At 44.5% G+C, this 22,715-nt stretch overlaps 2 protein-coding genes and 1 long non-coding RNA gene across 9 annotated transcripts; 1 reads left to right on the forward strand and 2 right to left on the reverse strand.

The window, feature by feature from the left end:
- Positions 1 to 27: 27 nt before the first annotated feature.
- On the reverse strand, positions 28 to 4,114 carry LOC101484281 (uncharacterized). Of its 3 annotated transcripts, none has more exons than XM_012922703.3 (11): positions 3,965 to 4,114; positions 3,838 to 3,881; positions 3,677 to 3,752; positions 3,261 to 3,333; positions 2,982 to 3,083; positions 1,733 to 2,230; positions 1,393 to 1,495; positions 1,247 to 1,308; positions 904 to 1,047; positions 653 to 755; positions 28 to 550 (listed from the first exon to the last, which is right to left on the reverse strand). In XM_012922703.3, the coding sequence occupies exons 1-11, from the start codon at positions 3,986 to 3,988 to the stop codon at positions 448 to 450; spliced, it is 1,332 nt and encodes a 443-aa protein (XP_012778157.3). In that variant the 5' UTR covers positions 3,989 to 4,114; the 3' UTR covers positions 28 to 447. The 3 variants fall into 3 exon arrangements, 2 of the variants coding, with proteins under 2 accessions (XP_012778157.3, XP_076736026.1); XM_076879911.1 differs by having other exon boundaries at positions 1,241 to 1,308; XR_013095520.1 differs by having other exon boundaries at positions 446 to 550; positions 891 to 1,047; positions 1,241 to 1,308.
- A 32-nt stretch (positions 4,115 to 4,146) lies between these two features.
- LOC143414916 (uncharacterized) lies at positions 4,147 to 6,330 on the forward strand. Its single transcript, XR_013095521.1, has 3 exons — positions 4,147 to 4,290; positions 5,556 to 5,579; positions 6,060 to 6,330. It is a non-coding gene; the product is annotated as an uncharacterized LOC143414916 (long non-coding RNA).
- Positions 6,331 to 8,822: 2,492 nt separating this feature from the next.
- Positions 8,823 to 17,012, reverse strand: ddx4 (DEAD (Asp-Glu-Ala-Asp) box polypeptide 4). Of its 5 annotated transcripts, none has more exons than XM_004564098.5 (23): positions 16,886 to 17,012; positions 16,238 to 16,268; positions 16,098 to 16,149; positions 15,934 to 15,981; positions 15,800 to 15,853; positions 14,633 to 14,653; positions 14,495 to 14,554; positions 14,196 to 14,240; positions 14,086 to 14,115; positions 13,959 to 14,003; positions 13,593 to 13,628; positions 13,482 to 13,517; positions 13,354 to 13,395; positions 13,128 to 13,270; positions 11,288 to 11,440; positions 11,058 to 11,212; positions 10,838 to 10,967; positions 10,592 to 10,758; positions 10,333 to 10,478; positions 10,132 to 10,231; positions 9,526 to 9,796; positions 9,324 to 9,431; positions 8,823 to 9,250 (listed from the first exon to the last, which is right to left on the reverse strand). In XM_004564098.5, the coding sequence occupies exons 2-23, from the start codon at positions 16,256 to 16,258 to the stop codon at positions 9,164 to 9,166; spliced, it is 1,950 nt and encodes a 649-aa protein (XP_004564155.1). In that variant the 5' UTR covers positions 16,259 to 16,268; positions 16,886 to 17,012; the 3' UTR covers positions 8,823 to 9,163. The 5 variants fall into 5 exon arrangements, with proteins under 5 accessions (XP_004564155.1, XP_076736020.1, XP_076736019.1 ...); XM_076879905.1 differs by lacking the exon at positions 16,886 to 17,012 and adding an exon at positions 16,749 to 16,816 and having other exon boundaries at positions 14,489 to 14,554; XM_076879904.1 differs by lacking the exon at positions 16,886 to 17,012 and adding an exon at positions 16,461 to 16,562 and having other exon boundaries at positions 14,489 to 14,554.
- Positions 17,013 to 22,715: the final 5,703 nt, after the last annotated feature.

A 22,715-nucleotide genomic window follows, 5' to 3' on the forward strand; every position in this document is an offset into this window, starting at 1 on the left:
CAGAACAAAGCAGTGTCTGTCCATGAAGACATTCATAAAAACAGCTTTATTCCCAATCTTAAACAACACTTTACAGAACAGTTCATCAGCACGGCCCAAACATGGATGAATACAAAGACCAGCACGGTCACCGCCTCAGGTCCAGCTTAATAGTCTTCTGCAGACTGGCTATGCTAGCGTCCAAAGCTGCCAGGCCGTCTCTGAACGCTGCTTCGTCTCTGGTGTCAAAGGTCAAATCAGACCACACAGACTCCGTTTCACTCTGGGACAGCGTGGAGTTAAACAGCTGCCTGCGAGCGTCCTCTGGCCGCAGGGCTTCACCTGGACCAGCGGACCGCTCACGATCAGACTCGGGCCGAGTCCCTGCACGATCTTCTCTCCTCTGAGCTGTGACGTCTAGATGTGCCGAGTCTGAATCTCTCTCTGCATCCACACACTGCACAGGCGCTATCTGGCTAAGAGGTCAGTAGGGGGCGCTGGCATCCGTCTGTGCTGGTGTTGGCTCGTCTCTGACACAGAGCTGTCAACAGCATGATCTGCTGAGAGGAGACTGAAGCAGAAGACGACATGAGTGAGGAACAGTTCTGAATCGTGTCACACTTTCAGCTGTAGGGCTCATTCTGGGGGGTGACGCCCACCCACACAGGCCCACCTGTGGAGGTGCTCCATCTCCTTCAGCCTTTGTTGTGCCAGCGAGGCCAGCTTACTCCTCTCCCGCTCACTGTCCAGTAACCTACTCTTACTGGCCTCCAGCTCTGCACACACACACACACACACACACACACACACACACACACACACGATGTTGTTCATGGCAGTGTCTTTCACTTTGATAATGGAGGTGATTTCATCACAAAGAGCCCACAGCTCAGATCATCAGCAGGACTCACTGCGAGTGCGTACCCATCTTAACGAGTGCAGTTTCAGCCTCTCGGTCTCTCAGCTGGCTCTGTGTGTCCTGCAGGGTTTGCCGTAGGTCCGTCAGGTCATCTTGGAGTTCCTGCAGCCTGGACTGAGCAGCAGTGAGCTCTTCCTGAAGTCTCTGCCCTGTGGAGACCTTTTCAATTACTCCCCAGTCAGTTAAAGCTTTTTACCCTGACTGACCAAACTGAACCCAACAGTAAAATCACAGTGTGTCTGTTGTTGGGTTTACCTTAGTGTGACGCAGCTCGAGCTGACTGTGTTATTTTAATACAAATGAAATAAATACACAACTATTTATGACTGTCACACAATTTACAGTTACAGAGCATCGCCTGGTTCTGATGTCTCTCCATCTCTGGCTGCTGGTCCAGGTTCCTCACACACCTAGGACACACACACACACACACACACGTACGTTATACCAAAAACGTCAGAGTCCAGTGAAGTGAAGGACGTTGTGTGTCTCACCTGTGCAGGTCTGACACACTCTGGATGTTTGAAGCACTATTATTCATCTGTGCTGTGGACACCATCTGCTCCAGATGACTGAGTAGGCTCTCTGCTACACTGCCTGACACACACACACACACACACACACACACACAGTGTGACATCGTCAGCACGTGTGACACAGAGGCTCACGTCCTGTGTGTGACTACAGCAGAAGTCCACGTCAGCAGAACTTTGCTGAGCTCCCACATCAGTGACATGTAGCTTAGTGTTCGATGCATTCAGGTATCACAGAGGTTGTGTTTGTGTGAGTGATGTCTGGCGGGGTCCAGGGGTGAGATGCACACAGTCACTTTACCTTGTCCAGCAATCAGAGGCTTGAGTTGTGCGAACAGATGCTGAAGCTTGTGAGCTTTTGTTTGCGCCTCAGTGTTGCTCTCCTCAGCCTGTCCAGGCTCCAGCTGGAAGTGTGCCATCTTCATACTGCAGCTGTCTCCGTGTGCATGTGTGAGAGTGTGTGTGCTGGGGCTCTGGGTGTGCGTGTCTCTCACAGGAACAAACTCTGGTGCTTCATCACACGCAGTGCGAGGCGTCTCAGAGTCAGGCCGGCAGGCAGTCCGATGGCTCGAGAGAGAGGAGGACTGACGCACAGACAGAAGGACAGACGCCTCGTGCCGGGGCGGACTGACGGTGCGAGGAAGAAGCCGAGGTGAAAGTAAGTGAGACTGCAGCTGGGTGGGACATGGTTTCTGAGGTGGATGTAGCTTCACTCCTGAATGTGGTGCAGGACGGGCAGACGGGTGTCCTCGTGGAGTTCTGCTGTCCGATCCATGCCAGCCTGACGCGCTCTTCTGGCCTGGAAGGTGGAGGAATGATTAACATTAGACTTTCTACACGTGTTTTCTCACATATTTATAAAGCTGCATCTGCAATCCTGCCTGATGTGTGCATCAGCCAATCAGTTTGTTGGTGCTCATGTCCTGATTGATTGTTAGTGATTGATTGTTAGTGATTGATTAAATTAATTGATTAAATAATTGAGCTTCCTCCAAAGGGTGGCCGGGCTCTCCTCTAGTGTGAGAGTAGAATTTCAGTCGTTCAGGAGGGACTCGCAGTGGAACTGCTGCAGTTCCACATCAAAGGGAGGAACCTGAGGTGGCTCATTATGATGCCTCCTGGGTGTTTGGGCATGTCCCACGAGAAGGCGGCCCTGGCACATCACACACTGGAAAGACGATATCTCTAAGCTGGCCTGGAAATGTCTTAGTGTTCCCCCAAATGAGCTGCAGGAGGTGGCTGGGGAGGGACGTCGGGGGTCCGTTCTTAGTCTCTGCCCCATGTGACCAACAGGACATGGATGGTTCAGCTCTACTTTTGAGGGGCTCCTAGAGGCGGCTCTAAGCAACTGTTGCTAAGTTATAAGCCTTGAATCCATTTTCCAGAACAAATGAACGAAAATCCTAAAAGCTTTTGGACACCATCAATGTAATCCTGTCCTCTGCAGTTTATAGTCCCACAGTGGAATTAACACGAGACCTTTATGTCATTTAGTTCTCAGCGACTGTCTTGTAAGAGTGTGCAGTAAAGCAAACCTCGAACACGCCCACCTGCCTTTGGAGGCCCTTTCTTCAAGCTCTTTTTCCCCGTTGATGTGGAAAGCCTTGGTTTGGCTGCTGCACTGCTTACTGTTCTGTGAAGCCTCGGAGACACTTACACACACACACAGAGTACTATTATGTTGCATTCAACCAGTAAGTGTTGGACAGATCTAACTTATACAGAAAATCCTCAGTGTAACCACACAGGAACAGGTTGATACTTTAAGCTTTTGTACTGTGACTTGTAACAAACTGAGCTGATCTACAGCATTAGGAAGCTCCTCTGACCTGCCTTATCAGCCTGAAGGATCCCACTGAGCAGGGCAGCACAGCGGTCCAGGCCCTTGTGCAGACTGATGACCTGGGGGCAGACACGTCCGGTTTATTGACATGTGTTCAGACACCGAGCCGATGATGCGGTAGTGTGGGTTAGTGGTTTGTCTGTCAAGCCTTCTGACTTTGTGGAAGTGCTAGATTTCCTCTGTTCACCTCCCCATGTTTACTACCCTGAGGTGTGTGTTGTGGCAAAGACTCGGTCATGCCTGGATGTGATACCCGTCCTAGATGACACTGTTAATATTTAGTACTGCTACACAACCAGGTGAATAAATCCTGAGAACTCATAATAAAAGTGTTAGCTTCACATGTCGCCACCCGTGGTCTGCGTATACATAATGTGGGCGGGGCGTGAACAGTCTCATCACCTGGCCCTCGGAGTCGGTGGAGTACAGGGAGTAGGCGGGCTCAGGGCAGGCAGCTGTTCCTGGATTTAAGCTGGCTCTGAAAACAACAGTGAGGAGAGCGCTAACAGGCACACGTACACATGCAGACACAGAAAACGCTACATGAAGGCGGGTGTACTCACAGACCCCCTCTGGCTGCTCCCGTCAGCCTTCCTGACGTCACCACCTGCCGGTCACAGAAACCACGCGTGAAGCCTCACACCTGTCTCTGACAGTGGAAGCTCTGACTGCGTGTTCATTCAGTCCTACCTTGCGCTGAGCTCTTCCTCTCATGGTCTCCGCCAGCCTGAGCGCTGCCGCCGTTACTCGGATTCAAGCACTGCGCGCTGCAAGTTCTCGGCTCGTTTAGAGCTTCCGGTTCAGAGCGCGTTTGAAAGGGAAAACATTAAAACCGTCCAATCAAATTGCTCCCTTCACAAACGACAGGCTCAACTGCCCCGCCCCGTAGGTCCCGGATGAAGGCGGCTGCGGGGCTGCCGTTTTTTGTTTTAACAAAAACTTGGCGCAGCAAATCCTTCAGACTCAGCAGCGCTACAAACAGACACGAGCAGAAAGAAAAGGACCAGCAGTACATGGTGACAAGAATCAAATTACATATATTGAAATAATAATTCAAAAAAGTAAATTACAAAACAAAATGAGATGAAATGTGCGGTTGGCTTAACATTTTTGGACATTTTATGAATTTCAAGGGCGAGTTTTTAAATAACGGCATTTGTGTATAAAAAATTGACCACAGATTATTCTAACATTTAATTTAAAGGTCGATATTCTGGTTTTGCTGTGAAACAACCAATCAATACAGTGTCTTTAGATGAAGCCAAACAACAGTGTAGCTGCATCTTCGTTACAGAAAGAGCAGCCAGCAGGGTCTTGATGGTTAAACACTATCAATCAGTTCATTCACAACTTGTCTAGATTGGAGGTGAGGAGCTGATCTGTTAGCTAAGAATGAACGCAGCTCTCGGATAAATAATGTTCTTATTGGACAACTTTCTATCATTAACAGAAAGTCCATTAAGCAGAAGTTCAGGAAACCTTGGACTCCTATAGTTATGATGCAGATTTTAAGAGGTGGACACAACAGGTTCTGGATTTGCTTTAATAACTTTAATATTGTTCCTTGATATCTAAATTAAATTTGGAGCTGAAGGGTTCATAAGGCATCAGATTACCAGAATAACCAAATGTTATTGCAGCTTACGAGACATTTACTGTTTTCCAAGTGTGAGTGGTGAGTGCTGCATCATCATCAGCCATTGTTGTTTCACTTACAAAACACAGAAGCTCATTTGCACATGTGTGCGCAATGGGCAGATGTTTGCTTTCATCATGAATGAATGTTATTTTAGGAGCTGCTTGTAAACCTATGGCTGCAACTTTGCTGCTCCTAGTAGCAAAAGCCTTCACAAATGCCTCTTCATCCTTTCTCCAAGTGTGTCTGTCAGCTCCTTATCTCAAATCAAAGGAAAACCACCGTTAACCTGGTGGCTCGAAAATAGAGCTATATGACGACTAATGTATTTATAAAAACACAGAGGTTCTGTCTGTGCTTTGCTCGTCAGTTGTAAGCTTTCATACATCTGTGTGTCACGTAGTCCTGGATTGACTCACGGACATGTGAGTTTCTGCTTACTTTCCACACACTGGAGAAATTTACAACCATCATTTCCTCCATAACTCTTCATTCATGAAATAAAAGTATAATCATCTTTGTTCATGAAACATTGTTTTGGTGAAATATTATTAAAACGTGTTGTCATCCAGAATGTGCTGTAGGGCAAAAGCTTCAGCCTAGAAATGTTCAGTTATTCGTGTTCTTCCCTTTTTCTGTTCCCAGCACTCGTTTCATGGCGATGTCTTGGTAAGAAAATGGACTGAAATCAAAATCACCATAATGATCTTTAAATTCCACTCAAATAAAGTAGTGAAAGTTGGGCACATGTCCCTGCTTGGCTGTGATGATCTGTAAACATTAAAATCAGACACATTAATGATGTCCTTGTGAATCAAACAAACACCACAGGAATTCTGTTCATACTCACTGCAGTCACAAAATCAAACTGGTCATCGAGCTTACAGTTTCAATACGTTTCCATTCAGCATGTTCACCGCTTCCATTTTTCAGATGTACCTTGTATGAATCAGAAAGTAAATATCTCTGCACTGCAATATCAAATGTTTTCCTGTGCAGCTTTCTGAAGATTGTTGTGCTTCAGACCAGTGAGATCTTCCCAATAAGGCATCTTGTGCTGGTTTTGCTCTTAAATCTCCTCTCGGTATGCGTAACGTTGATGCTGAAGACAAGGGCGAGCACACAACATCTTTTGTATTGTGTTTGCAGGTCTTGTTTTTCCTACACAAAACATGAGTGTGGAGCACGAGCTTGAGGAACTGATGGAAGAGGAACCTGAAATGCAAACACAGATACATCCCTAAGGCTTCTGTTACCCTTTCATGGAACGTGTAGACTCAGACTATGATACTATGGTCTACCCATTACACAGAGCACTGAACCATTTTTATCGTGTAGATTAGCACTTCACTCATGTGTGTCAAATCAAAATGTTGATGTCTTAAATACTGATAATTAAAGGAGACATTACACCACAAAACGTGTGGCGTGGGCGTGGCTAGAGCGGGTTTGTCTACTAAGTTGGCGATTTGATCTGCGGGTGCTCTACAGCTCCCAGTGGGTTTATCTGACTGTGACTGTGTGTGAATGTTGGACAGAAAAAGCACTAATGTGTTTGCTGTGAATGTGTAACTGAGATGTGTCGTACAAAGTGCTCTGAGCACTCAGAGTAGAAAAGGCCTGCAGCTAGGTCCGTGTATATTTGGACACTGACGAGTTTCGTTTACTGAAACATATTCCGCTTATAGTTATATCATGGACATGATGTGCAGACTCAGCTTTGATTATCCATGTTGGAATTGGATGAAGCATTTAGGAGTTTCTTCGTCTTACCCTCTTTTTGAAGGCAACAAAGGTAATTGGACAAGGGACTCGAAGGCTCATAGGCAGGTATGGACAATTCCTTCGTTATGTTGTTATCAATTAAGCGGATAAATGGCCTGGAGATGATTTAAGGTGTAGTGTTCGCATTTGGAAATTTTACTGTGAACAGGCAACATGTGGTCCAACAGAACTGAACAGAACAACCAATCAGAGAAATTGCTACATGAATCATTTCCATGGTGAAGAGAAACCCCATGACAACAGTGAACCAAGTGAACAACACTCTCCAGCAGGCAGGCGTATCAATTTCAAAGTCTACCATAAAGAGAAGACTATATGAAGGTTGGACTTCGTTAAAAAAAAAAAACATGTAAAAAAGCCGGCACAGTTTTGGACAAACGTGCTTTGGACACATGAAACCTCTACCAGAATGATGGAAAAGAAAAAAAATTTGGAGGTGTGGAACAACTCACATCATCTGTAAAACACTGCGGAGGCAGTGTGATGGTTTGGGCGGGCTCAGCTGCCACTGGGACACTAGTGTTTATTGATGACGTGACACAGGACAGAAGCAGCTGGATGAACTGAGGTGTTTAGAGACAGTCAGCCCACATCCAGCTAAATGTAGTCACAGTGATTGGGCAGCGTTTGAATAAAGTAATAGAAATGAACATTCCACTTAAAGTTCATTTGTCCAAATACTAATGAGTCTCTGAAATGAAGGGATTCTGTTGAAAAGGAGCTTTAGTTCCTCACATCTTTATGCAGTCTTTTTGTCCAACCCACTGAATTAAAGATGAAAGTCTGCCCTTCACCTTCATTCGAGTCTTTTCATTTTTAATTTGTTCTAGTAATGTACAGAACAGCTGCTGAAGGGCACTGCTGCTGAACCAAAATGGCTCTGCCCATGTTTTCAGCTAAATTGCTGGACATCCTGGTGAGAAGTGACCATCAAGGCAGAGCAGTCACAACCTGACCACTACAGCTACTTTAGAGCAGGGCTTTTATTTCAGTATTTCCATTGACCAGTAGAATAAATGTGCTAAATATTTAGCTTCCTGTAACAAATGTAAATGTTGGAAAAAGTGACTAAAAAAAAAACAAACAAAACCCAAACATGTTTTTTTATAAGGTTTTGTCAGTGGTGTGTGACATTTTTAAATACGATGAAGGAATACAAGACAGTCATAAGGAGTTTCATAGAGCTACGTGCACGGGTGAGTGATCGAGTGATACTCACACCCGAGGCATTGCAGTCAGATTTATTTATACCAAGAGACAGTTGCATAGCATTTCCTGTTTTTCAAGCTTACTTATTAGCGTGTGTGTGTGTGACAGGATGTAATGGCATGTGATACAAAAATATATGAACATTTTAATACATTTGAAAGCTTTATAACGGAGGTATCTTTTAATAATAGACATCTGCAGTTTAAACTTAAAAGTTACTTCTATCAGGTTTGGAGCTAAATGTAGAAAAATGTTGCCATTAATTTCAGCATGTTTCAGTTTACAAACAGCGCCCTCTATGGCTGCGTTAAGAAAAATAAAGAGCAGTACTTGATCAATTTTGTTGCAGGTAGTTGTACACCTTGGTGCTCTTGATGTTGACCTAGAGAACACTGGGCCATAGTTTTACATCATCAGTCCGTGGGAGGTGATGGGTGAGGCACTGCTAATGTATTGTCCTCACCACTTATTAAAACATACCTAGTGTATCCACAACGTGTTGCTATTTCAGCCAAGTGAAAGAAACTGCAGTGAGAGAAACTTATGAACACTGAAGGTGTAACCCTGCAAGCATCAACAGTGCAAGCAGGAAAAAAAAAAAATTAATCTTCCGCTTTCAATCAGGTGTAATTGCACGAACTCAGGAATACTGTGGATATTAAAGGCCTTCAGCCCAGCAACCTCCATGGAAACGCCCCTTCTGGGTCCCAGTGCTCAGTGATTGAATACATCGTGAGAGGTGCTGGGTCCTCCTGATCCACATCAACCATCTCTGGGACTGGAAGCAGACCACTGCGCACTGGGACTCGGCACCTGTCTGGAAATGGATTGAATGTGAATGAATGAATTTAATCGATTTCCAGGCAGCAGCTGGGTTTTCCAGGTGTGTTTGAATCATTCCTGAAGGACCTACTGAGCTGGCTGTAATAAATGAAAGTGTTGCTTTAAACATTTATTCAGATAAGAAACAGAACTACAATGAGATTGGCTTTGAGTAAGACACGCTGTTTACACAAAAACTGTTTAACTCCAAAAAAGTAATAATACTAAAAAAAAAACTAAAAAAAAAAAACTAAAAAAAAAAAACTAAGAAAACCCCAAAACAAACAGACTTTACAACATATTGATGACAGTACTTTATCTGTACTAACATTTTAACTCTCTGGCCTGTGACAAACTATTCTTCCAACAAAACTAAAAACACCAACAAGCTCAACAATTTAGAAAATTGGGATCATTGCTGTGCGACTGCGCTGCTCTCACTCCCATTCTTCATCGTCAGCAGCCGTCTGTGCTGCCAGCTGGCTCGTTACACTGCTGTCCTGGAAAAGGCCTCCCTGTGGACCCTGAAGAAGGACCACAATGTGAAACACTACAACATCTCAGAGAATTCAGTGCAAAACAACTTGAACCAGTTACCTTCCTCAAGTCTGTGGAGGCAAAATGTTTCCTGGGTGGGTTAAAGCCAGAGGGGCCATGGCCGCTGAACGCAGCCGCCTCTAACCACGAGGGAACCTCCTGCTGGGCCTGCCAATCCCAAACATCTCGCTTAAAGCACTCAGGTCTCACCTTACGCACTTGTGGTGATGCACATTGTGTAGTTGTAGTGCAGCGTTCTCACCTTGGACAGGATTGTGACCAGTGATTGAGCCAACTCACTGTTAGCTTCTGGATCATAGAAGGACACTGCCCTCCCGGTGTTGCCACAGCGGCCGGTTCTACCGATACGATGGACATACTCGTCGATATTGTTTGGTAGGTCAAAGTTCACCACGAGCTGCACATCTGGAATATCGAGTCCACGGGCACCTACAGAGGTTGCCACCAGGACAGGACATTTGCCAGAGCGGAAGTCTCCAAGGGCCTGCTCTCGCTGCCACTGCTCACGGTCACTGGCAGCCAGCACAGCACAGCACATAGAATAGAATAGATGTACAGTGAGATCTAGAGCATCTCCAGACATGTGGGGGAAGAAAGGTGAGGTGCACAGTTTCTGCAGCACTATATACATATGAACAGTATCTAGAACAAAGAAAACTATGTATATACATATATACACACAATTTATTTACAGTTTGGGTTATTGCACAAAATTAAGTATAGCACAGTGGTAGTTTACAGAGGCAAGTGTGGGGGTGGAACTGTGTTATCAGTGCATGTGTGAGTACGTCACACAAAGGACAACCATCTCCATGAAAGCCACAGTAAACACACAAACACCACTTGCCCGTGAATGCTGGTAGTTGGAAACTTCTCCTGACACAAGATTACGGCAATAAAATCAGCCTGTCTCTTGGTCTCTACAAACACCATGGTGCGCGCCGATCCTGCAGCACAAACCCACAACACACAGTTCGGTTACACTGAGCTATCGTTTGTTTTGACCTTTAGTTCTTCTCAACACTGGAAACCCAGAAGCTTGAAATACCTGTTGATTTCAGGAGGTCTAAAAGCTGATCCCTCTTAGCGAACTTGGTGACCTGCACAAATGTCTGCTCCACATCACTGCAGGCTCCACCCACAATTCCCACGGCCAAGAACAAATAGTCAGTCTTTAGAAAGTCAGCTGCCAGCCTATATCACACACACACACACACACACACACACACACACACACACACACACTGAGATGAGCTGGCAGGCATTCAGACCTGGTTGTATGTCAGGAGTACAAACTGGCAGCAGACCTCTGGATGTCCTCGGGGAAAGTAGCACTGAACATCAGAGTCTGACGGTTCTCTTTCGATGGCATCCCAGGAGAGCCCACCAGGCGGCGCATGTCAGGCTCAAAGCCCATATCCAACATGCGGTCAGCCTCATCCAGCACCAAGTAACGCACTTTGGTCAAGCCAACCTGGAACACACATTTATTAGCATCTGAAAGCGCTGCACAATTTTGTCATCCAATCGATGGTACCTTTAAACGGCCTTACCTTTCCTCTTCCAATCATGTCCAGCAGTCGTCCTGGTGTTCCACACAACACATTGCAGCCCCTGGAGAGGTCTCTTATTTGGTGTCCAGTGCTGACCCCACCATACACTACAACAGGTCGCACACATGTGCTGCAGAGTGGAGACAAACATCTTGAATTTACCTTCTATCTACATGTTGGTGGAGTTCACTTATTCTTTGGCTTTGACAAAGAAACACACCCATAGGCAAACTTCCTGGCCTCCAGGTAAATCTGGTTGATGAGCTCCCTAGTTGGCGCCACAATGATGGCTTCAGGCTCCTGCGTCTCACTGAAGCAACTGGCCGCCGCGCCATCTGCCATCAGCTGTTGAAGGATTGGTAGCAGGAAGGCAGCCTGGTGGAGGGAGACCACATTTAACCTCTGTCCACAAGCAGGTCTACACCCAGGTTCAACTCTCCCAAACCGTACCGTTTTACCAGAGCCAGTCTGGGCGCAGGCCATGAGATCCCTGCCAGCAGAAACGATGGGGATGCCGTGCTTCTGCACAGGGGTGGGCTTCACATAACCAGACTTGCTGACGTTTCTCTTTAGGGACTCGCACAGCGCTGCTTCATCAAATGTCTGAGAGAAAGCAGAAGAAATGTACACCAGCATGGAGGGCAAGTCAATATTGCTGTGACACCATGCTTTAAATTACTTCAGGTTTCACGCAGCTGTTTGAACTCAGCCTTAGAGCTGCTTCCAAACAGCTCCAACTATAACAGAGCCGGCTCCTTCAACCAGTGCGGGAAGTCACCAGAAATCTGACCAGAATGGTGTCCATCTGCACGGTTATACTAGAAACTAGGGCTGTTCACTATAACCACATATATCAGATGACGATATAAAACCGTCTGTCGTTTCCTATTATGCTGTCGTTTGTTTCGTGGTGTCGTAAAATAAACTGTTTACAGCAATATTTTTTCATGGTTTTGATGGTCACTGTAGTGGTTGTATTAATTTCTTACAGTTCTCTCTTTCTCTTATATTTAATGTAACCACACTACAGACGAATAGCGCCTGTTTTTATATGTTTTTGTTAGCAACGGTAAAATCATCGCGTGGCTCTGCTGTCCGCTTGTTTGTTTTCCACGTAAACCTTTCACAATAAAGCTCAAGATCCTGTTGAGACTTTTCAAAATAAACTGAATCACATCAAAGAGTATGCAGAGTTTACGGATGAGAAGCAAAAAAAGAGCCGTCAGGTGCTAAAAAATAAAGCTTAGACTCAAAGTTTGAGAGAAAACGGCGGCCGTTACAGCTTATGTCTAAAAATGTATCGTTTCATGCATCGGTTAAAATACTTGAATTCAGGTAAAGGACGCGCAGCTGGAAACACTAAACGCAAGTCGAGCTGCCCGAGATTCACAGAATTTACAGAAAATGTTACATTTTTGTGATTTATATCGTTGTCAGGACGATAAATGTCTTCTATCTGATATGAGATTTTTGTCAAATCGCACAGCCCTACTAGAAACTAACGCAAGTGTTGCAAGTCTTGTGTATTAACTTGCTCCTGTGTGCCGTCCTACAAGTTAACAGCCATCTTACAGGCTGCAGAAAGTCTCGCCTTTCTGTCAACTCAACGTTTGCATCGTTAAATGGCTCACAGCTGTCCCTGAAATGCATACAAACATCAACTTCAAATAATAAAACTCAATTCTACAAGACAGTCTCACCACTTGGCAGCCATCTTGGTTTAACATTAAAAATAATACGTTATTTTTCTTGAGTAAATGCAGGCTCTAACATGCCACAGCAGGCAATTACATTCACACAAACATAACGTCTTTGATAAGCTGCTTACTTTCAAAGCGGAGCCAAGGAGAAATAAGTGATGGAATCGCAATCACAACGTGTGCTCCTTTGGCTTTAAAAATAAGATCTTAACAGGTTTTTTCCAGTAGACTGAACTAGTTACACAAAATCTTTCATGAACAGCTGATCTGACCACTTGAAAAGAAATTACACGCCAGCTCCATTTCCTTATGGTATACAGCGATCCCTCGTTTATCGCGGTAGTTACGTTCTAAAAATAACCTGCGATAGGTGAAATCCGAAGTACCCAACTTTATTTCTTTTACAATTATTATAGATGTTTTAATGCTGTAAAACCCCTCACTACACACTTTCCTCAGACAGGCATGAAAATGTTCACTGTGCATACATCAGTGTGTGACACTGATGTAACCAGTTTTGTACCAAGCCAGCAAAGAACTGCTGATAACAGATTTGTGTACCTACTGGATTGCCCCCTAACATTTCTTACCATTATAGCTGGTGGTGGGTTGGTTCCACTGACATCCACCAAGATCTCATCGTACTTGTCAAAGTTGACACCGGACTCATAATGGGAAAAAATGGACTCCTCATCTTCAGAGGGTGGTGGGGGAACGTAGGTAACCCTGGGTCCTGCAGTGAGAAACAGAAATGCTGCACATAATGGAAGATAAAGCTGGCATGCTGCAGATCTGTGAACAGGAAGTTTAACTTACTATCACTCTCATCTGTCTTCTCTGCAGGTGTATCCTGGTTCCCTGTGTTACACACAGATTCCAGCCACATCAGTAAATCTTTCAAACCTATGTGCACTGAATCATTGAGGTCAATAATGAAAAACAACCTTGAGCAAAGACCTCTTCATCTTTCCCACGGTAGCCTGCAGCACAACACAAATTACACTTCTGACACCTCTGACAGATTTGCACATGATCAGAACTGCTCGTTCACTCACCTCCTCCAAAGCCGCCTCTGCCACCCTGCTCACCACCTTTAAAACACAAGTCAATTAACTGCTATTCTTACTCAAAATCCACACTGACTGCAATCAAATTTATCAGGAGGTCTGCAGAGCCACAGCAGTCTACTAATCGACCCTCAGCTTTTCCAACCCAGGTGAAGCCCGACGTGCACCCACTGGAGTGCGAGTGTGTGAACATTTAGTTTACACAGTGCTTAGGCCATAGGAAAAACAATACATGTATGAATGCATGTGAATGTGTGATTAAGGCTTGTAGTAAAAAAGCACTAACAAGTACGAGTCAATGTGGCATTTGCATGCAGTGGAAAAAACCCACCACGAGTGGAATCAGACTCGTACCTTGCCTATAGCTTCCTCCTCTGCCCCCTCTTCTTCCTCTCGACACTGAAAAGCAGAAAATGCTCACACTGTAAACAAGCATTTCTTTCAGTCTACTTGTGTGTCTTAATGGGAATATTAACACTACCATTTGTATGGTCACCATTCTCTTCATTGGCTGTAAAAATAAGAACATCAAGTCAGACGCGTTCCAGCTCAAAGCCAAACAGACGTACACGTCAATATTCCAGTTATTACCGTCAAAATCACCGTGATCCGTTCTGCCGAATCCTCTGCCACGCCCTGATAACACAACTTATATTACATCCATCAACAGCTCTATTCACTACAGCATAAACATGCATACTGGCACAGCATTACCACTGCTTTACTGACTGAACAAGCTTGTTAATCCTCTTTCACACTGCTAGTTGAGGGTTTTTCTTTCAGCATTTGTAATTTGAAGAGTTTTCATAATCTGTGAAACTGTATTACAAATGCCTAACATTCCACTGAGATGACCAACAGTATATATCCCCCCCCCCACACACACACACCACGGCCTCCTCTTCGGCTGAAGCTACTCCTTTCTGCTGTATTATTCTGGCTGTCACCATCTGAAAGGAAGAAACGCAACGCTCAGGAAACACAATGAGGAAAACTACAACAGCTCATGTAATACTCTTCATGCTTACCGTTTGCACTGTCCTCAGCACCTTAAAAAAAAAAATCAAAAAAAAAATCAGATAACTAAAATTAGATACCTTCGACAATCGTCTAAATGCACCTACTACAACGTGATAACCATTTCTCCCACCACCTGCATGCTCCTCCATTGGCACCTCCGTGATAAGTACTGTGTGTGACAGTATCAAGCAAACCTTGTGGTGTGAAAACTAGAGCCAAGTGCCATAACGCAACATTCTTTAAACGAGCAGCGGGGGGCAACTGTTCTAGCTGCAAACATTGTCATTTTGAAATAAGAGCTGGGTCTGACTGAAAGCACACACTGATGGAGTAATGTCTTGAGCACAGTGCATAAATCTGACACAGAATGATCAAAATGAACAAGAACGGACACGTTTTATTCAGTAGTGAGCCAAATTGAGACATTAGGGCCATGAAGTCATCAGGAAAACCTCCAAAAGTTCATCAGGAAAAGTATTTTCTGAGCTCAGGACTGTCTGTGCAACAACAGCTTTAACCCCATGGAGGCTGATAAACAGGTTTAATGCACTATTACACTGCCTCCACTTTTCATCTTTTACACTGTATGGGCCGGTGTCCTGCAGGTCTTAGATGTGTCCATGATCCAGCACAGCTGATTTGAATGGATAAATTACATCCTGAACATGTCCTCCAGAAGCCTGCTAAGGAACTAATCTTTTGATTCAGGTGTGTTGACCCAAGGTGAGATCTAAAACCTGCAGGGCACAGGCACTAGAGGCCTGAAATTAGACACCCCTGCTGTATGCAATCCCAAAAAGCATTCTTCCACATCAAATCTACTCTAATTTGTCATCCAGAAATGAGGATTATCCAGGACAATTTCACCACTAAAATGCCAAACAGTGTCAGTTTCAGTGTTTAGATGCAGCCCTTGCATGTCATATCCAGTTTCCCTTGCTCACATGGGTCTTCACCAGTCACCAAAAAAAGAAACTTAATTGCTGCAGGTGAAACTCCAGAGGTTGGTGGATATTTTTTATTTAAAGCTATGATTGCTTGCCAAATGACGGGCATACACACACACACGCCTACTGGCTTTTCACCTCACAGCTCATACATAATGCTAATTTTCATACGTTTACTTGCTCAAAGGACAATTATACTACTTCTTAAACAGAGTGTTAAATGCGCACCTGAGAAGGATGAGTTTTTAAATCCTCCTCTTCCTCTGCCCCGTCCACCACGACCTGGAAGAACACATTTAAATCACTCCTCAGTGTCACGCAAGACGCTTCCTGTAAGGGCTCCATCGTCTTTCTACACTCACCTCTTTGAAATTCACCACGATCAGAGCTCCAGAAATCTCCTTGTGTACCTAAAAACATGTTTTAAAATACAGAATAAAACCAAAATAAATCTTAACCTGCCTCCAATCTTTATTTTAACCCTTGGAAGAAAGAATTAAAGCAGACAATCTGAAGTGGAACATACCTGCATTTGAGGTGTGGCTGGTGAGTGCACAAGTACCAGAGGTAGCGGTTTCCTGTAAACATGGGCAATTTCAGTCGGACGCTGCCTGACTGGCTCAGCGAAGTGCGTACGCGTGGCCTTCGGATATTACACTAGCTTACCTGTTCTTCCCACTCGTCCATTCTTGCTCACCTGAGGAAAAAAGTACCACAAGAAATTTTGTAAATCACGTACGATAACAAAGACACCCCCCCCCCCCCCTTTTTTGTCGCTTTCATTCCGACATTAAAAGCTAAACTTTTCCTGAGAATCTGGCACGTGACGACTACCACGCGAGAAGTGAAATGCACTTAAAACAATACAATTGTTTTAACAAACACTTACAATGCGCAAGTGTCTTTAATCAAAACGTCGACTGTTGCAAAGCAAATGTGGCTCTAAATGCTCACTCTGAAGTACAGAAAATGACTTCGCGCTTCTTCTAGCTAATCAAGACACATCGAGCACGCGGGAGCAGGGCGGCGGCTAACTTCCGCCCTCAATTTAGACGCAAACACGAAATAACGCTTTAAGTCATGTGTTTGCACAGTTAAAATTAGTCATTTTTAAAGCGCTGTTTCGAGAATACACTCAAAACCAAAAAAAACTACAAGTGGACGTCAAAGGCGATACCTGTTAGCATTGGAAGCGCTAACTAAAAACAGCACGACGGGATTAATAAAACTGATAATAACTACATCTTGTCTTCGAAAATTGGTTTCACAAGTGACAGTAATGTAGTAAAACTAGCCCAGGTAGAATAACCGTACTTTGAGTGTCTTCACAGGTGAGATTCTTCCTCGAGGTGCAGCCTGCTCGTGCGCTCACAGAATGGGGCGCGCGCATGCACAGCGCACAACCCGCAAACTTGCAACTTCCGCCATTTTCCCGCCCAACTGGATTTTTGAAAATACAAGAAATAAATACGAAGAATTATAAACTTTCCCCCTGTAAATAGCTTCTAATAGAACATTTTTAAATATAGTTCTGTTGGCAAAATTGTAGAACTTGAAGGCTGTTGCACAACTACTGGAAAATGTCATTCTGCTTTCTTTCAGTTTTTAATATTCTTTTATAATAATAAAAGAATATTAAAAACTTTTTAAAAAGTTGTTGGTTCGAAAAGTTTAAAAAGCTGTGTAAAAAGTAACCCTTTACTGTGGATGTGATATATAAAAGCTTTATTAAACTACCACTAAATCCTTTACTCTAAATTCAACCTATTGGCTATTATTTTCAGTGCAATAAAATAAATCTGATAGTGTTTACCGATTTTCTATCTCCAAATAATACCATTCACAATAAATTAGAAACCATTCACCTGCTCAATCTCGTTGCGCATAGAGTCTGCACTGCCATCTGCTGGAAAACTATACAATTGCACGTTCACTGCTAAATGTGATTGTAACATTGCACACGCTCATACTTGTATTGATATAACTTTGACGAGGCAAAAATAAAAAATAGAGCAAATAATAATTGCTGTGTATTCCTATTATTGTTCCCAAGCTCCCCAAGACAAATGCTGAGGACAGAACAGTGTAAAATCAGTGCCAGATCAAAAATGCAGATTATTAGGAATGAGATTTCCATATCAGTTGGGACCCAAGTTAACAACACTTATCAAACACTGACTCTCTGATGATTGTATTGGAGAGCAGCTCATTGTTCACTATTTTAGCTGAAGCAGCCAGCGGCTGAACTGCCAACCCTCCAACTAGCAGATGAGCTGGTCTACCTGAGCTACAGCCTGCTGACAAGACAAGGGGAAGGGGGGAAGGTGTGTTAGGAGGCAGTGAGGGTGACAAAAAAGCAGGAGTGTGGAGGTGAGAGGTGGGACTATGACTGATAAAGGGAGATGGCAGATGGTATGTAGAGAAGGAAGGCAGATATAGTGTGTTTGTGTGTGTACAGGAGACCAGGTGGAAGGGAAGCAAAGCCAGGAGCACTGGAGGTGGATTCAAACTATTCTACCATGGAGAAGGAAAAATAGAGTAGTGGACAGGAAGAGTATGGGAATAGTGTTGTGCAGGTGAAGAGAGGGTCAGACAGGGTTGAGTTTGAAGCTGCAAATCAAAGGAGTGATGTGCAATGTTGTCAGCGTGTATGTCCAATGGGCGGATGTTAGCTAGAAGAGAGCTAGATGAAGTGGAGGAGGGTCTCCCCAGGGTGGAGAGCATTGTGAGGGGGATGTAGGTGAAGGCTGCAGAGGCGATGGGGAGGTGTTTAGGAGGCATGGTGTTAAGGAGAGAAATGCAGAGCGTCAGATGGTGTAGATTTTCTGAAATGAATGGAAATGGCTGTGGTGAACATGAACTTTAAGAAGGGGGAGGCAGATAGGAGGACGTCAGAATTGAAGAAAGCGAACACAGGTGGACTCGTGCTGAAAATGCAACATGAAAGTGGTAGGAGACTGTAAGGTGGTGGCAGGGGAGGATGTAGGTAGGGAGCATCAGATGGTAGTCTGTAGGATGGCTTTGGACATCAAGAAGAGTAATCAAGTGAAGGCAGAGCCAAGGATTAAATGATGGGAGCTGAAGAAGGAGGAACGTCGCACAGAGTTCAAGAGGGAGTTGAGATGCTAGGGAAGAGTTACCAGCTGGGAAACTACAGCTGAATTAGTGAGGAACCTGTCAGGAAGGTGTTTGGTGTATCCTCTGGACTAAGGAAAGAGGACAAGGACACTTGTTGGTGAAATGACAGCGTAAAGGAAAGTATTTAAAGGAAGAGGTTGAAACAGTCAAGGAGAGATGGGAGTACAAAGACTGGCAAAAAGGAAAATGCTTCACTGAGGAGGGAGACTCAATTAGTTAGCTCCAGATGTCACATCAAATACATCAGAACTGCGTGACTATAAACAGATCTATAGACTAATGTACACTTATACTTGTCATCTGTGTGAGCTAGCTGAAGCAGTTTATGTAAGCCATCTTTTATATGCTATGCCTTGTCCTTAACACTTATATATTCTTTATATATGCTAAGATCTTTCAACTTAAACTCCTTGATCCATGTACTTAAGCAATAAGATAAAATGATATAATCTATATTTATAATATAATATATCTTTTTTCCAAATTGTTTGACACAAGCAATAACAAAATGGGTTATCCATCCATTAATCCATTTTGTCCGCTCATCCAGGGCCGAGTTGCAGGAGCAACAGCCTAAGCCCAGACTTCCCTCTCCATAGGCATCACGTCTAGCTTGTTCCCAGGCCAGCCGAGAGATATAATCTCTCCAGTGTGTCGCGGGTCTCCCCCAGCGCCTCGTCCCAGTGGGACATGCCCTTAGAGATAGGATGAGGGGCTCAGAGTAGAGCAGCTACTCCACCACATTGAAAGGAGCCAGCTGGGGTGGTTTGGGTATCTGACAAGGATGCCTCTCCCAGGAAATGCCCAGGAGGGCTTCCTGAAAGAGGCCAGCCACCCTTCCAAGAGAGCTTCTGTCCACTGCTATGATGTCATTCTTTTGGACACCTTGAGCTTGTAAACATAAGTGAGGGCGGGGATGTCCTGACCAGTAAATGGAGAGCTTCGCTTTTAGACTGGTACAGCATCCTCATCACTGCAGCCACAGTACCATCTGTCAATCTTCTGCTCGCCTCTCCCATCACTCATGAAAAAGACCCTGACATACTTAAACCCAGAGTGGGCACTCCACCCCTTTTCCAGCTGAGGACCATGGCCTCAGACTTGGAGGTGCTGACTGTCATTCCCACCACTTCACACTCGGCTGCAAACCACTCCAGTATGAACTGGAGTCCACCATAAGATGAAGCCAACAAATCCACATCATCTTATCTGACTTGCTGAAGCCACATGTTCCTCCTCGCTCGCTCCGTTCAGCTGAGCAGCTGCTGCTGTCGGTCCCTAAGTCGCGGCTGAAATGCAGAGGAGACCGTGCCTTTTCAATTGCGGCTCCGATGCTCTGGAATAACCTTCCCCTCCAAATTAGACAAGCGTCATCAGTGCAGGTCTTTAAGTCCAGATTGAAAACTTATTTTTATTCCCTGGCTTTTAACTCTGTAGGAAACTGACACCTTCTTATTTATTTTATTGTGTGTAATGATTTTATGGTATTTTTAATTTGGTTGTTGTTTTGATCTGTGTTGTTCAGCACTTTGGTCTGCCTGGTGTGTTCTTAAAGTGCTATACAAATAAACGATGATGATGATGATGATGATGATCTGTGAAAAGCAAAGATGAGATTCTGGACCACCCAAGTAGAAGCCCTCGTGCATACAAATTATGAACACAATCGGTGATAAAGGGCAGCCCTGATGGAGTCCAACACCTACCAGGAACGAGGGTTAGGGTTATGTTCAATAAAGCCAAATAAATGCATTGTTCTATAAATAAGAAAGGAAAGGAGGACCATTAAACAGAAAAAACATACAATAATAAAATAAAAGCTCAATCTAAATCAAATACAATAAAAGGTAAAAATTGCAATCACAATAACTAAATACAGAAAGAATCTAGACAATATACCAAGTGGCTGACGTTCAGTTAATAAACACTAAACAGACTCCAAATTTTGAGTGACCAGAGCATCAAGACTCTTGTGAAACCTTTATGTGACTGTATGTGCACGACTATATTTTGAATGTTTGTGTTTTTGGTCAAGATTTAGAAAATGACCAGTGATCGTATCCAGAACTGTTAGAAGCGTAAATTTCCACTGCAGCTGACGCTCTTTATTATCCAACCCAGATGAAACAGTGATGGTTTGGTGTGGTATATGGGGAACAACGATAGTGGGTCCATTCTTCATCAATGGAAACCTCAAGGCCACTGGATATTTGAAATTGCTACATGATGATGTGTTTCCTCTTTATGCACTGAAGCTGGCACGTTCCCTGAGTGTTTCCTGCAAGATGGTGCACCACCACATTATGGGTGCCAGGTCCAAGCATTCCTAGATGAACAGTTTCCTGGAAAGTAGATTGGTCGTCGTGGGCCAGTTGAATGGCCCCCCAAGGTCTCCCGATCTGACCACCTTAGACTTTTATCTTTGGGGTCATCTGAAGGCAATTGTCTCTGGTGTGAAGATACGAGATGTGCAGCACCTGAAACTACGGATACTGGATGCCTGTGCTGGCATTTCTCCTGCGGTGTTGCTATCAGTGTGTGAAGAGTGGGAGAAGAGGGTTGCATTGACAATCCAACACAATGGGCAGCACATTGCACACATTTTATAAGTGGTCAGAAACTTGTAAATAACTCATGAAAGAATAAAGTTACGTTGAAACCAAGCACACCATTGTTTTTCTTGTGACATTACCAATAAGTTTGATGTGTCACATGGTCTTCTTCCTATTGGAAAAACAAAAGTTGTATCCAAGATGGCCGACTCCTAAATGGCCACCATGGTCACCACCCATCTTGAGGAGTTTGCCCCCTCACATATACTAATGTGCCACAAACAGGACTTTAATATCACCAACCATTCCCATGTTGTTACGGTGTATCCATATAAATGGTCCACCCTGTACTTTGAAGTCAGGTTGACCTGAAAATCCTTGTCTTTGTTACTTCCAGCACATCCATCCATCCATCTTCATCCGCTTTGTCCGGGGCCGGGTCGCGGGGGCAGCAGCCTAAGCAAAGAGGCCCAGACCTCCCTCTCCCCAGCCACCTCCTCCAGCTTATCCGGGGGAATACCAAGGCGTTCCCAGGCCAGCCGAGAGATATAATCTCTCCAGCGTGTCCTGGCTCTGCCCCGGGGCCTCCTCCCGGTGGGACATGCCTGGAACACCTCACCCAGGAGGCGCCCAGGGGGCATCCTTGTCAGATGCCCGAACCACCTCAGCTGGCTCCTTTCGATGTGGAGCAGCAGCTGCTCTACTCTGAGCCCCTCCCGGATGGCCGAACTTCTCACCCTGTCTCTAAGGGAGAGGCCAGCCACCCTTCGGAGGAAGCTCATTTCTGCCGCTTGTATCCGCGATCTCGTTCTTTCGGTCACTACCCACAGCTCGTGGCCATAGGTGGCCTCACTTCCAGCACAGACAACTGTAATTACTTATTAGAATGTCCCCATAGGTGTCTGAAAAGCCTCCAGCTGATTCAAAATACTGCAGAGAGTACACTGATGGGGACTGGGAAGAGTCATGTTTCTCTTATTAGCATTTCTTCTCTGGTTTCTTGTTAAAGCCAAACCAAGATTTCAAAAGCTTTGCCTTACATGCAGAAACCTCAAAACCAACCTTCATAAATACCTTAATTACAAAATGAATTAAATAGAGGGCTTTGCTGTCAGGCTGCAGGCGGTTTTTCAAAAGTAGAATGGGCGGTAAAGCCTTTAGCTGTCAGAGTGCTCTCCTGGAAAATCAGCTCTCCGGTGGGTTTTGTTTTAGGCGTACTGCCTTGACCTTTTAAAATGAAGCTTCAAACTGTCCATTTTCATGAAAGCTGAAGCTGTAACTGTGGATGGAGGCTGAGAGTTGATGAGGGAACTCCTGTTTTTCCTCTCTGCCCTCCCTTTACCTTTCTACAAGTGCTTCTAGGTGTTTACTCTTTTTACTTATTATTACTTTATAAAAACAACAACACTTGTATATAATATAATAATGATGCAGTCCAGTTCCTTGTGATCCAT

Source organism: Maylandia zebra, linkage group LG23 (assembly GCF_041146795.1).
Source record: "Maylandia zebra isolate NMK-2024a linkage group LG23, Mzebra_GT3a, whole genome shotgun sequence".
NCBI lineage: Eukaryota > Metazoa > Chordata > Actinopteri > Cichliformes > Cichlidae > Maylandia > Maylandia zebra.

What these genes read in the sequence shown, in the direction of transcription:
- ddx4 (XM_076879905.1), bottom strand. Translation starts at nt 16,258, where the DNA reads ATGGACGAGTGGGAAGAACAG. An exon ending in TGGACGAGTGGGAAGAACAG is followed by an intron (nt 16,150 to 16,237) that starts GTAAGCTAGTGT and finishes CCATGTTTACAG; the next exon opens with GAAACCGCTACCTCTGGTAC. An exon ending in CAGCCACACCTCAAATGCAG is followed by an intron (nt 15,982 to 16,097) that starts GTATGTTCCACT and finishes ACATGTTTTTAG; the next exon opens with GTACACAAGGAGATTTCTGG.
- LOC101484281 (XM_076879911.1), bottom strand. Translation starts at nt 3,988, where the DNA reads ATGAGAGGAAGAGCTCAGCGCAAG. An exon ending in GAGGAAGAGCTCAGCGCAAG is followed by an intron (nt 3,882 to 3,964) that starts GTAGGACTGAAT and finishes TGTGACCGGCAG; the next exon opens with GTGGTGACGTCAGGAAGGCT. An exon ending in GAGATGGAGCACCTCCACAG is followed by an intron (nt 551 to 652) that starts GTGGGCCTGTGT and finishes CTTCTGCTTCAG; the next exon opens with TCTCCTCTCAGCAGATCATG.